The sequence below is a fragment of the Rhamphochromis sp. 'chilingali' genome (genome assembly GCF_963969265.1).
Source record: "Rhamphochromis sp. 'chilingali' genome assembly, chromosome: 1".
In the NCBI taxonomy this organism is placed as follows: Eukaryota; Metazoa; Chordata; class Actinopteri; order Cichliformes; family Cichlidae; genus Rhamphochromis; species Rhamphochromis sp. 'chilingali'.
Window position 1 is genome coordinate 22875209 of NC_137929.1, and position 13229 is coordinate 22888437.

The window sequence follows — 13229 nt, forward strand, 5'->3', positions numbered from 1 at the left end:
GAGTGGTGGGCCGGCAGGCAACGTCGTATCAGCAGCAAGCGGCCCAGGAAAGCGAGAATGAGGGAGACAAGACCTCCACTCCAGGTGCTACCTCTGAGAACAAGAAGAACAGGTAAGTCATCACACGGGTTCTGGACAGAGCAATAATGCTCCACTTGACTAACATGGGGATAGCAGATACTCAGGCGATGAACAGTTGAGTGCGCAGGTCTGATATACTGCTGGAATAATTGCTCACAGGTGGTCAGCCAGGGAGGAGCAACCGAACTCCGCCCAAAGGAGGAGGAGTCGCCGTTAGAGACCTGCAGGTACCCACCCAGACCATGACAAAATGTTTGAGTGTTTCTCTGCATTACTATTCAATACATGAATAAACACTTTTCACTCTTCAATTAGCACACCTGTAATATGATCAATATGACAGAACTGACCCAGGTAAGTAGTTGGATCTCTTGTAGCAAATATGATTTAGTCATAATTGAATTAAATTGAAATAATTGAATAGCTGTATTTCATCCTAGTTATAATAAAAGTGAATATTCTGTTTCCCCTGTAGGTAGGCTGTACACCAATGGTTAAAAGGCCTGATTTCTTTGTCAATTTACTTTACTGTTATTTGTGGATGGAGTAGGTGAATGGCATTTGTCCTCCAGTACGTATGTGTGACAAAGCCAGATAAAGCACAAACGGGCCAATTCCTCACACACATCCTCTCAAACTGGCAGTCAGTGCTGCTGCTGTCCTGCATCGCATGTTTGAATCTCTATATCAAACATTTTTGTAAGGAGTCGTTAGTTTGGGGCATCTGCTGCTGTAATAAATCTAATTTAAACCTGAGTTGTCTGACTGAAATAGATTTATGTGATTATCAATGGATGTGCTGGTTAATTACCTGAAAATCACAAAGGAAAAATAATTACCACTTTTTTGTCTTGTGAAATTTGTGGAATATTATCAATGAATCCACCCCACTAAAAAGTAGATGGGCTGGTAATTTCCACTCAAAGTGCATCTTTCTAGAAGTGTCACAGCCGGGCGCGCTGGTGTGTTTGTGGAGTGGACCCAAAAGCAGACACCGGAGAAATAACCTGATGTTTCAACAAAAAGCGACCCTTTATCACAGCTAATACAAGAAAAGAGAACAACAAGGCGAGGCGAAATAAGGGCGAAACTAAACCTAAACTGGGACTGAACACTGGCACAAATAATCATGATGCCACAGGGGAAGCAAAATTAAACACAATGAACATGGAAACAAGACTTTCAAAATAAAACAGGAAACAAGGAGAGACATGAACTAGGACACACAAGCTTGATACAAGAGACACGGAGAGGGAGAGGGACACAGAGGAGAGAGACACAAGGGAAACCTACAGAGACAAGGAGGTAACACATGGCAAACGGAAAAAGACTCAAAAACAAGGAGACATTGACAATAACCTAAACTAGACTAAACTTCAACTAAGATGAACTAATAAAAACCTCAGAACTTAACATTATCTCATAAGTAATCCAAAAAAACCAACAAAATACAAAATAACTCAAAAATGGTGGGTCAGAGACCCAGCCCCCTGACAAGAAGTCTTATACATTTAATGAAGCATATTCAGAGAACACTTTTATCTTCACTAAGGATTCTTCTAGTATTAACACTCTGTAACTCTGTCACACTGTGATGGATACATTGGAGGCAACTCATGGTTCAGTGTCATGGAGAAGGATGCTTCAGCATGTGGACAGGAATACCTGGGTAACTAATCTTTCAATTGGCCGACAAACCATTCTACCACCTGAGCCACAGCAGCAGAAAGAGCATACATTTACAGTATGCCATACAGGTGAAATCACAAATGCAGTTCCTAAGTGGGAATCGCTCCAATTTAACCAGTATGAAACTACAAAAACATCTATATAACAAGATAAGACTGCAGCCATTTCAAGGAGATTCAAAGAAATAACTACATGATTTACAAATGTCCATCTTTATTTTTTTATAGCTGAGTAAACACATTCATCGTCGGTGTTGTTTCTCTGTGTTCTTGATCTCTTGGGGATTTTAATGCTTAAAGCAGCATAATGAAGGCTGTCAGCATGCTGGAAACCCTGTTGAAAATGTGTACAAAGTAGATAAGAACATGATTTCAGATGTAAACAGTGGCCATAAAACAGAAGACTGTAAAAGTTTGTTGAAGAGCGCTTTAAGAAGTCATTAAAAAACATATTCACCTCCGAACTTGTTGTTGCGGCGCTTGAAAATCTTGCTTGAGATTCTGTTTGTGAAACATTGATTTAATTGAAAAGCCAACTTTAGCTAAAACCGGTCTAAGATGTAACCTAAAAGACTCCACTTACCTGTCGATTGGTGTCTGTTTCTTTTGTTTGTCTTGTACAGCAAGTATCCCAGTAAAACACTGAGGATGGAGCTGAATGTCAAAGCTCCGCTCAAGAAATACACCAAGCCCTGAGAATTAAACGTGCCTGCAACACACCAAAAACAGAGCTTTTTCTTGTCTATATCTTTAAATATTGATAAAGGGAGAAACAGGTAGAAAAGGTTACTCACCTTTAGGCTCCAGCTTGGTCCCATTTCCAAATAGTATGCGTCCACATGAGGTAACAGCACAGTAGTAGGTCCCAGCATGAGAAACACTCAGGTTACTCATTGGCAAGCTGTAGACACAGGTGTGCGTTTGTTTGCTAGGTTTGTTATCACACTGATCATTTCTGCCCAAATGTGTGTAAATGAGTCCAGGATGGGATTCGTCTGAGTCTTTGAACCAGTAAACACTGTGCTCTCCATCACAGGTCCCAGTGTGTACTGTACAGTTCAGAGTCACGGAGCCTCCTGGCTGGATGGTCTCAGATGCTGACTGCTGGACCACAGCTTTGATGTTCACACCTGAACCTTTTACACTGATGATGATGTTTTCTAAAAAGGTTAAAGTGTATGAATACTGAACACAGTAGTAAGAAGCTGAGTCTGAAACTTGCAAATCTTTGATCGTCAAGTGATATTTGCCATCTTGTGTATCCAGTGTGAAGCGTGGGTTGTTCTTGAGCTCTTCACTAAAAGAGTTGTTCACATTATATTTGAAAAAGTGAGAGATAATCTTTGGTTTTTGTCCCAGATTTTGCTTAAACCAGAACACTCTTGCAGAAACGTGAGCATCATATAAACATTTTAATGTCACTTTTCCACCAACTTGAGCTGATATGAAACGAGACTCTTGATGTTCAGATGAGAATATTTGCGACTCTGTCATCTGAACTGTAGTGGAAACGAAGAAAAAAACAAATGCACTTTCAGTTAAACGTAAAAACCTAACAACACAAAAATCTGAATCCTTAGTAATGGAACTTACCCATTTTTCCGAATAACAGACACAGAAGACAGAAGAAAAACACTGAAGACACCATTGTGGTGAGATTCTCGTGTAAAATGAAGGTTACTGATAGCTGCTCCACTTTTGAGAGGCAACAATGTGTTTGATTGGCCAGCCAAAGGTGACACAGTATCTATTGTATGGAACTCACAATCATGCGTTTAGTGCCGCCTGTAGTGGAAAATACAGTGTGATATCTGAGAGGAATTATACGTTTTTTGGAATTACAAACAGATCTAAAAGTATTGAAAGTGGAGTTTGGTCTACATTAGGTTTGTTATACTATATAAATAGGATCAAAGCAGAAGCTGCTCTGATCCAGTTGCATTTGATTTTCAAGTTTAATAATGATGTGTTTTTCATTGTAATGATTGATTGTCATTTCTAGCATATCCCATGCTGTGAAACACATTTCATTTAAAAGATGTGATGAGTAATAATTTGAGTATACAGAATTAGGATTCCAGCAGTGAGCTCATTGTGGATAACAGTAGGGCAAACCAGAAAACAGCAGCACATGGGCCCAGAAAGAGATCATTAGGAATATCAACATGAATACATTCACACAGGATTTTGGTATTTTACGTTCAGGATTATAATATCTTTGCTCTTAAGTTGCAGGAATATAATGTAACATTTGTAATTTATGTTATTTTACTCTTTACTCTACTGCTGTTTGAATAATGATTATCATACATCATTTTCAATAATGGTTTTGCATTCCGGATAAAAAGTTTCTGAGCTCATGAGTTGCAGCATGAAATAAACAAGACCTGTGGAAAACTACAGTTTTTGGGTGTTTACAGCAAGTGGACCTTAGATCGTGATGTATGTGTTAGCGTAACAACACATCCTGCTGAAACCACAGAGGCCGTTGCACTGACACGTCTAAACAGAAAAATGGTAAAAGGCACTCTGTTTGACAGGATGCACCCACTTTTAGCTTTCTGTGCCTGTTTGTCATAGACTCAAATGTTTACAGCAAAGACATTTTAAATTTGTGTCAAAGCTGTCTGTCAACGATGTTTTGCCAAAACAACATGACCAATGGGATGGGATTTACTTGTTGTCATCCTTCAATTGACAATAATTTGTCAGCTCTCCTTGTCCTATTTTAACTGACTCTGCTGTCAGACCACATGCCTGAACTTGGGTCACCTTTTAAGGCTACAGGTTTGTTGCTTTTCTTCACACATCAGTATCCAGGCATTCCCCATCCTCTATTAGCCATAAACAGTTTAATCTTTTTTAACAGTCAAAGCACTTTAGACTATAAGTTACATTACTGGAAGTGCTTCACTCTTTTTTATGCAATTCCACCTCGACATGGACTTTCCCCCCCTAAATCCATGCTAATGGTCCTCACTCTCGACTAGCCCTACTTGAAAAATGTTGTCCCCTAATGCATCGTCCTATTCCCCAAGTTCTTGCCTCATAAACAAATCCTTCTCTGCCCAAACAAAGCAGTCATACCAATTCAATTCAATTTTATTTATTTATTATTATTTATTTATAAATTTATTTATTTATAGCGCCAAATCACAACAAAAGTTAAAGGTACAGGTACAGAGAAAAACCCAACAATCATATGACCCCCTATGAGCAAGCACTTTGGTGACAGTGGGAAGGAAAAACTCCCTTTTAACAGGAAGAAACCTCCAGCAGAACCAGGCTCAAGGAGGGGCGGGGCCATCTGCTGCGACCGGTTGATACCACTTCATAAGAATCTGGCTTTTTACCTGCCAGTAATAATAAGCATGTCGTTTCCCTAATGCAAAATTCCAATTTGATATCTGCAAATACTTGCAATCGACATAACTGGTAAATAGTTCACATTATTCGACTGGGTATATCCTTTTGCTGAAACAACCCCTCCTAATTTCAGCATATTACCCCTGATCATTTGTTCTGCAAGAGATTCAGTAGTGACCTCTCACATGGCATACCCTCCTAAATCTTGATGAGGATATCCTGCAGCAGCAGCAGTGGCAGCAAAAAGTAGTTGTATTGACAACAAATATTTACCGTAATCCTCCTTTACACACCCAACCCAGTACAGGCTTCACTACGATTAAAATCAGTGAAGTTGAGAACAAGAGACTTGGTGTTAGTGAGAGTATTCACCATGAGATCTAGAGAAAAGGTTAGGTGCTATCTATTTAATTATTTTTGCAAGCTAAGTTGCAATCTAAAGCAAAATGGAGGAAAAACTGAAAATACAATGTAGTTGTACTTTAGGACTTATTAATATTAAACACAGCTCAGAGCTAGTTATTACTTTATGACGGGCATTTAAATTAACTATCCTACACGAAACATGTGCCGTGCTACGTATTGGCTGCATTTTGGGGGCAATAGTTGTATAGAACTTAAAATTTGAGCATAAGTTTTTAAAATTTAGATTTATATCAATTGTGCTAATACAGTATGTCAAAATGAAAAGAATAACAGCGGATTCAGACATGTGAGTTTGTGCTGAAAAGACTGATACCAAACAAGGGAATATAAATAGCTTTTAATGGTGAAAAATGAAGGTAAAATTAAAAGTAGTCAAAAATGGCCAATTATACCCTGGAACCCAATAAATCATGAAAAATTTGGTTTAAATTTTCGGTCAAAAATTTCTTCATGAAAGTGCAGATTTGTGCAATTTTTTGTAAATTATTTCTAAATTTAAAAAAAACTACACATCTGTATGTGTAAAGAAATGACTTTCATTTTGCCATCCCATTTGATTTCCCTGCCACTCTAAGAAAATTTCTCTAGATCCACTCCTGCTTGGGACCTTTTGTATTTAGGATAACAGATTAAGTCTAGTTTCTATACTTAATTTGGCAGCAGAATGACTGCATTTCATGATCCATTCTCTTGAAGAGACAAGCTTGGCTTAATTCTCTCATACACAATAATAATAATCACAATAATGAGACATGTTATCACTGAATTGAAATGGCACACAGATATTGTCTCAAGCTTGAAGGTCTTTTAGTCTTTATTATGTTTATTGAGCTTCAAAAACATTAAATTTACAAAAAAAAAAAAAAATTAAAAGGCTGTTGGCAGAGAATGAGGATTAAAAAAGAAGTGAATACTGACATTTGTCTCTCATGATTCCTTCATTATTCCATCTTTATCTTCAAACTACACTGACGTTACAAATGTGATTAACTAGCAAAAAAAATTATATTGTGAACATGACCCAACATAAAAAAGAAATACTACATTTTAAACACTGTGTCTTCTCTGCGTACTAATGCTTTACACTATAGTACACACATTCACTCCAGGTGTGATCCTTCTGACTTCTTGATCTGTTGCGCAGGTTGACAGTTGAAGATGGAAAATAGAGTCTTTCTGCCTCTTGGAAAGCCTGGCAACAAAATACTTATTAATAAAAATATGTCCACAGATTGACTTTTGCGTAGAAAAATGGTAACTGAATAGTTACTGGTAATACATCACCGTTGCATCTGCTTTGGGGAGACTTGCTTGAGATTCTACAAGAACAACAAAAGTTTCTTATATTTATAATTCTGGAATAATTGGCAGGTTAAAAAACCCCTAAAAATTAGTTACCAGGAGATTTGCAGATGCATTTCTTGCTGATCACACACACTGAGAAAGCCAGCAATACACTCAGGATGGAGGTGACTGCAAAGGTGCCGCTCCAGAAAACATTATCTGCATGAAGTCAGACAGTTTAGACAACTGGGTGGGATCTACTGTGGTTTTAGTAAACTCAGTCTTAATGTTACTCACGTTCAAAGTCCAGTTTTGTTCCATTTCCAAACAGTATGTGTCCACATGAGGCGACAGCACAGTAGTAGGTCCCAGCATGAGACAGATTCAGGTTATTCACTGGCAAGTTGTAGACACAGGTGTGTATTTGTGTCTTAGCTTCTTTCTCACACTGATCATTCCCACCCCAATGTGTGTAAATGAGTCCAGGATGGGACTGAGAATGGGATTCGTCTGAGTTTTGGAACCAGTACACACTGTGTTCTTCATCACAGGTCCCAGTGTGTACTGTACAGTTGAGAGTCACAGAGTCTCCTTGCTGGATGATCTCAGAAGCTGACTGTTGGACCACAGCTTGGACGTTTGACTCTGCATCGTTAACAATAACAGTAATGCTTTCTGAAAATGTTAATCTGTATAAATAAGAGGTCATACAGTAGTAAGTCGCTGAGTCTGAAATTTGTAAATTTCCGATCATCAAGTGGTTTTTGCCATTTTCAGTATCCAGTGAAAAGCGGGGATTATTCTTGAATTCGCCAAAAAATGTGTTATTTTTTTCATATATGTAGGAGTAAGAGATGAGCATTGGTTTCTGTCCAAGAGGTTGTTTATACCAGTAAAGCCTTGCAGCAACCTCACCTTCGTAGAAACATTTCAAAATCAAGTTGTCACTCGTTTTACGTGACACAAAAGCGCTCTTCTGATGACCAGATGAGGACAGCTCTAGATCAGTCAAATGAGCAGAATTGAAATATAAAATAAAGCAAATGTAAGGCAAAAGTGAAAGAATTCAATATTCTTAGAGAGGAGAAATGAACCTACAAGCACACAACTCACCCAGAGTCCTCGATAACAGTATTGCAAAATAAAAAGCCAGCAGTGAAAAAGCCATTGTGCAGAAAATTGCTGTGTGAAAAAAAGGAAGGAAAAAACCCTCTTTTCTACTCTTTATAGGCAGGACTGTGTTTGATTGGCCGACTAACTGTGACGCTGCGCTGTATGTCCTACTTAGGAAATGCAACGTGCTCACTGGAAACAATAGTATCACGTTTTGTTTTTTCTAATAATAAATACTGACATTGTGAGATGCCTATTAAGCACAACATTTTTAAAATGGGTGAAAGAGCATAGTAACTCTCATTTACGTTTTACAGCCTAGAATAGAATAATAAAAAAGTAAAGTGAAGGTGGTGGATTTTGCAAAAGTTGCCAAATTGAATTTAATGAAAATTGGTGGATTTTTTGGGACAATATCTGTATCACTATCAAACAGGCCATTGGCCTTGGGGAAGCATATCCTTAGGAAATTTATATACAAAAACGAATTACTCATATAGTGTAGTTTGCAGAATAAAACAAGTAGTTTGTTTAAAAACTCCAGAATTTGATGTTATACTGCTGACATAATAATCTAAATGTGAACTTATATTCACTTTATATACTGATGTTTATATTGGCGTTTTTGAGTGTTTCCTTGGTCATTTTTGTGTCTGCATAATACTTAACATCCTGTCAAAAACAGTAAATGGCTGTGAAATGACAAAGGAAAGAACGTATGATTTCAGTCAGTTTCTAAAAAATTTTTTTTTCTAAGTCAGAATCAGGTCATTTCCCGCTTGTAACCACAAAGATCACACAATAGATAATACAGCCAAGTAGTTACACAATACTAAAGCCTGTCTAAGCTTAAAGAGATCTTATCTTTAGACCGAAAACCGCGATTTAAAGACCAATATCAAAAGAATATTTCTAACTTCACAAAGCATCTTCAATGAGATTCTTAACAACAACAAAAAAACATAAAGCTCTGGTTTGAATCTTTGCGCTAAAATCCGATTAGTTGGATGACTTGAACTCAAAGCTACATTACAGAGGTTGTTTGAACTTTGACAAATAGTAACAGATATGTCTGAAAAAGAAAATAATATGTGCAATTTGTCTTGTATTGGGGAAAACCTGGGGTAGTCACACAACTCTTTTTAATCCCTTTTGAGTATCTCAAATCCAACCCGGTCTTCACAGCAAAACACACCGAACTAAGAGGGAATTCATTACAATGTTCCTTAAATGTGAAGCCTAGCGTTGGTCTTCTCTTGCAGCTGGTTCAGTGAATTTAGTTCAGAAAGTGATGAAACCAGCAGTTTATGAATCTGTGAGATTTCTGCTTTCAGCACCCTGACGCATGATCGTGTATCGTGGCATGATCGTGTGATTTGTGCTTTGTGTTTACATCCTTTTACCTGCTCTTTAACCATTTACTGTTTTACAGTAGCTGTGTTTTGTGATTTTTTTTTAGCTTTTAGTTGAGATTCTGACGTTTCTGTGGATATCAAACAGCTATATTTAAATAACAGATCTGGTGGTACATTCCAGATGTTCTCCCTCTCTCCCCCATTACTGGGGGCATTGCGTTTCAATAGATTAAGTACAGAACTAAAGATGGAGTGAAATACAAAATAAGCTTTTATCACTGTCTGTTCAGGATAAACGTTCAGAATAATCCAAGGGAAAACAGAAAAAATACAAGGAAAAAACAATAAACACAAAGTAATGAGGTTAGGGGAAATAGGATGAATGCACAGCAGGGATAATGAGACATGGGAAGTTATTCAGTAGAAGGTACGTACGACTATCAAAATAAAACAGGAAGTAACCAACAAGGGAATATCTAACACAGAGGCTGAGATTTAATGGGAGAGGCAGGGAATCAAATAAAAAAACAAAACTCCAGGAATTATTACAATTACTTAAAAACCCATAATAGTAAGATACAAGAACTAAAGTAGCCACCCTTTGCTTTGTTGACAGCACTGAAAACCCTTGGCCTTCTCTCAAATGGTTTCATTTCACATTTGTGCCTTGTCAGGGTTCATTTGTGAAATTTGTTGCCTTCTCAATGTTGTTGGGACCATCAGTTGTGTTGTACAGAAGTCAGGTTGGTACACAGCTGACATCCCTATTTGACAACTGTTAGAATTCATATTATGGCAAGAACTAATCAGACAAGTAAAGAGAAATGACAGTCCATTATTACTTTAAGAACCTAAATTTGGTCAGTCTGGAAAATTCCTAAAACTTTGAATGTGTCCCCAAGTGCAGTCGCAAAAACCATCAAGGGCTAGGATGAAACTGGCTCACATAGAGAGTCAGCCAGTTTCATCGTAGCCCTTGATGGTTTTTGCGAACTTGGTTCTATGATAGGTCTTAAAGGGTTAAAAGCAACTCATGTATGTATAGATATAGACATGCATACCAGGAGCCAAGCTATTGGAGAGATTAAAAAACAACTAATAGAACCTTAAAATCAACTCTGCATTTAACTGTCAGCCAATGTAAAAATGCAAATATCAGAGTAATACTCTCTCTCTCTCTTTTTGGTACCTGTCAGTAGCTGCAAGTACTTCTCTTGCAGCTGCAAGGTGGGACAGGCCATTCAGAATCAGAATACTTTATTAATCCCTATGGAAAGTATGTATTTACAGTTGCTCCAAGACAATAAGAACAGTAACATGCTGAACATGTGAGCATGCTAACTTAAATAATACAATATATTACAAGTTTACAAAATATAAGAACTAGCTATAATAAATAGAAATAGCTAAATTATAAATATCCAGAACATAGAGAGAAACGACATGTATATGATTGACATTTTACTTTAAAATGAGAACTTTGTTATTTGTTATTTTCACTGTAGAGACCTCAGTCGACTTAGAAGATAGAGACGACTCTGGAATCCTGTCGAGCTTGATCAAGATCAGAGGTCAGATTTACTGAAAATCTTATGAACACAATAACTCATTTCTACTTAAATTCTTGGATGACTTTGAATATCTGTGAGGTCAGGGGGAATATGTTCTTAAATTCTTGTGAACACCATAAATTAAGAACTTAGGGTTTTCAAAGTGATAGCATACATTTATATTTTAGAATTCAGTGAGCTTGACCTACAGGTCAAGGTCAAAGATCAGGTTGGTTCTAAGTGTTGGGAATGTGACTCAAGAAGAATGTCACTTGATATTTTCAAATTTATACAACACATCTAGTAGGGGGCTGAGGGATTGCACTAGTAGCCACCAGTATATTTATTTTTAGAAAAAGGTGTATATAACCATTTTACTGGTTCATCTTCTATTTGATGTGACCTATCTCATGACAACGCTCTGCTATAGCTTCAAATTGATTGCAGCAAATTCCTAGATTGGTTCTGGTACTAATCTGTATAGTACCTGAAGTAGTCACACTGGCTCAAAACACAAGATCATTGATGTTGCACTGACAGAGATACAATGAAAAAGATCTGCAGCCATAGCCTAGCAGCTTTATTTAGTCACAGTGCTGGTTTTTTACTAAATGTGAATGCATAAACTCCAACAAAATGGTTCAAAAAAAGAGAATAAAACTGAAACCTTGCAATTTGTTTGTAGTCTGGCACGAAAACTTCATTCATGCAGTTTTTTTTTACAACCTTGAGATCAAATATTTAGTAAAACGAATATATACTGTTCAGAAATGTATATGTATTTAAAAGTAATCATTCCTCAAGTAACAGCCAAAGAATCCTGTTGGAATATGGATGGGAGATAAGCAGGACATGCATTCGCCTGATTTTCCAGTTGCAATTGGGCTAGAATGTTAGTACTGGTCATAAATTGTATTGAACAGAATGTAGAATTGTTTTGTCTGCTCGACATTGAAATGTTGAAATGTCCATATTTACTGCTTTATGCTGGAGTACACACATTCACTCTTGCTGCTGTCTTTCTGTCTTCTTGACTTGTTAAGTTTCTTAGCACTTAAAGCTGCATAATGGAGGCTGTCTGCATCTTGACAAGCCTGTCAAGAGAATATGCAAAAGTCATTTGAGATATTTCCTTTACAGAAATTTAGCATTGTTTCATTAGTAAGTAACTGGGATTTGATTTACCTCTGAATTTGTTGTTGAAGGAGTTGGTAATCGTGCACGAGGCTCTAATAGTCAAAGACAAAAAAATACTCAGATCCAAAGGCTAAAAGATAAACGTAACAAATTTAAGCTATCAGGCACAAGCAGTACCACATACCTGGGCAAAGGCAGTTGTTTCTCTTCATTGTCTTGCATACTGAGAAAACCAGTAGGAGAACCAGGATGGTACTGAATGCCAAAGCTCCACTCAAGTAGTACACCAAGACAAGAAAGTCTGCCTCACCTGCAGTTAGCCAGTCATCGGAAAGAGATTTTTAGCTTATATGTATCTTCTCACAAAAAGTGATCAGAATTGACTGTAAATGACTCTTCAGTACTCACGGCTGAGATCCAATCTGGTCCCGTTTCCAAACACTATGTGTCCACATGAATCAACAGCACAGTAGTAGGTCCCAGCATGAGACATGTTCAGATCCTTCATTGGCAGGTTGTAGACACAGGCGTCTGCTTGTGGGTTAGTTTTCGTCCTACAATAATCATTTTTGCCTCCATAAGTGTAAATCAGTCCTGGACGAGATGCTTCTGTTTCTTTGAACCAGTAAACACTGTGTTCTTCATCACAGGTCCCAGTGTGTACCGTGCAGTTCAAAGTTACGGAGCCTCCAGGCTGGATGGTCTCAGATGGTGACTGATGGACTAAAGCTGGGTTTTTCAAACCTGTCTCCCTTACTTTGACAATGGTACCCTCTGCAAAAGTTAACACAAATCTATAGCTGCATGCACAGTAGTAAGTAGCTGAGTCATTGATTTTCAAATCTGAAATGTTCAAGTTATTTCTTCCGTTTTCTGTATCCAGTGTGAACCGTGGGTTGTTCAGGAATTCATCATGAAAAGTGATTTTTGTATCGTACACATAGAACGTAGAGATTAGCCTCGGTTTCTGTCCCAGAGTTTGCTTATACCACAAGATCCATGCTGAATCGTCACCTTCATAGAAACAATGCAAACTAACATTTTCTCCAACATCAGCTAAGATAAAATCTTTTTCTTGATAAACAGATGCCTGTGGTTGCAGATGGGTCTTCTGGACTACAATAAAAATCAAAATAAAAGCAAATGAAAAGTCAGTTCAACATATTCATTTCCTTAAGAGGTGAAAACTTGAAGAGATGTTAAAAAGAACAGAAACAGAACTTACCCAT

General features: G+C 37.6%; 2 protein-coding genes across 2 annotated transcripts; both read right to left on the reverse strand.

Moving 5' to 3' along the window:
• Window positions 1–7134: 7134 nt before the first annotated feature.
• Window positions 7135–10554, reverse strand: LOC308407551 (uncharacterized protein; the record flags this gene model as incomplete). Its single annotated transcript, XM_080899284.1, has 2 exons — window positions 7135–7844; window positions 10503–10554. 2 exons carry the CDS (start codon window positions 10552–10554, stop codon window positions 7135–7137), a joined length of 762 nt encoding a protein of 253 aa, XP_080755410.1.
• Window positions 10555–12397: 1843 nt separating this feature from the next.
• Window positions 12398–13229, reverse strand: LOC308407559 (immunoglobulin kappa light chain-like; the record flags this gene model as incomplete). Its single annotated transcript, XM_080899299.1, has 2 exons — window positions 12398–13116; window positions 13226–13229. 2 exons carry the CDS (start codon window positions 13227–13229, stop codon window positions 12398–12400), a joined length of 723 nt encoding a protein of 240 aa, XP_080755425.1.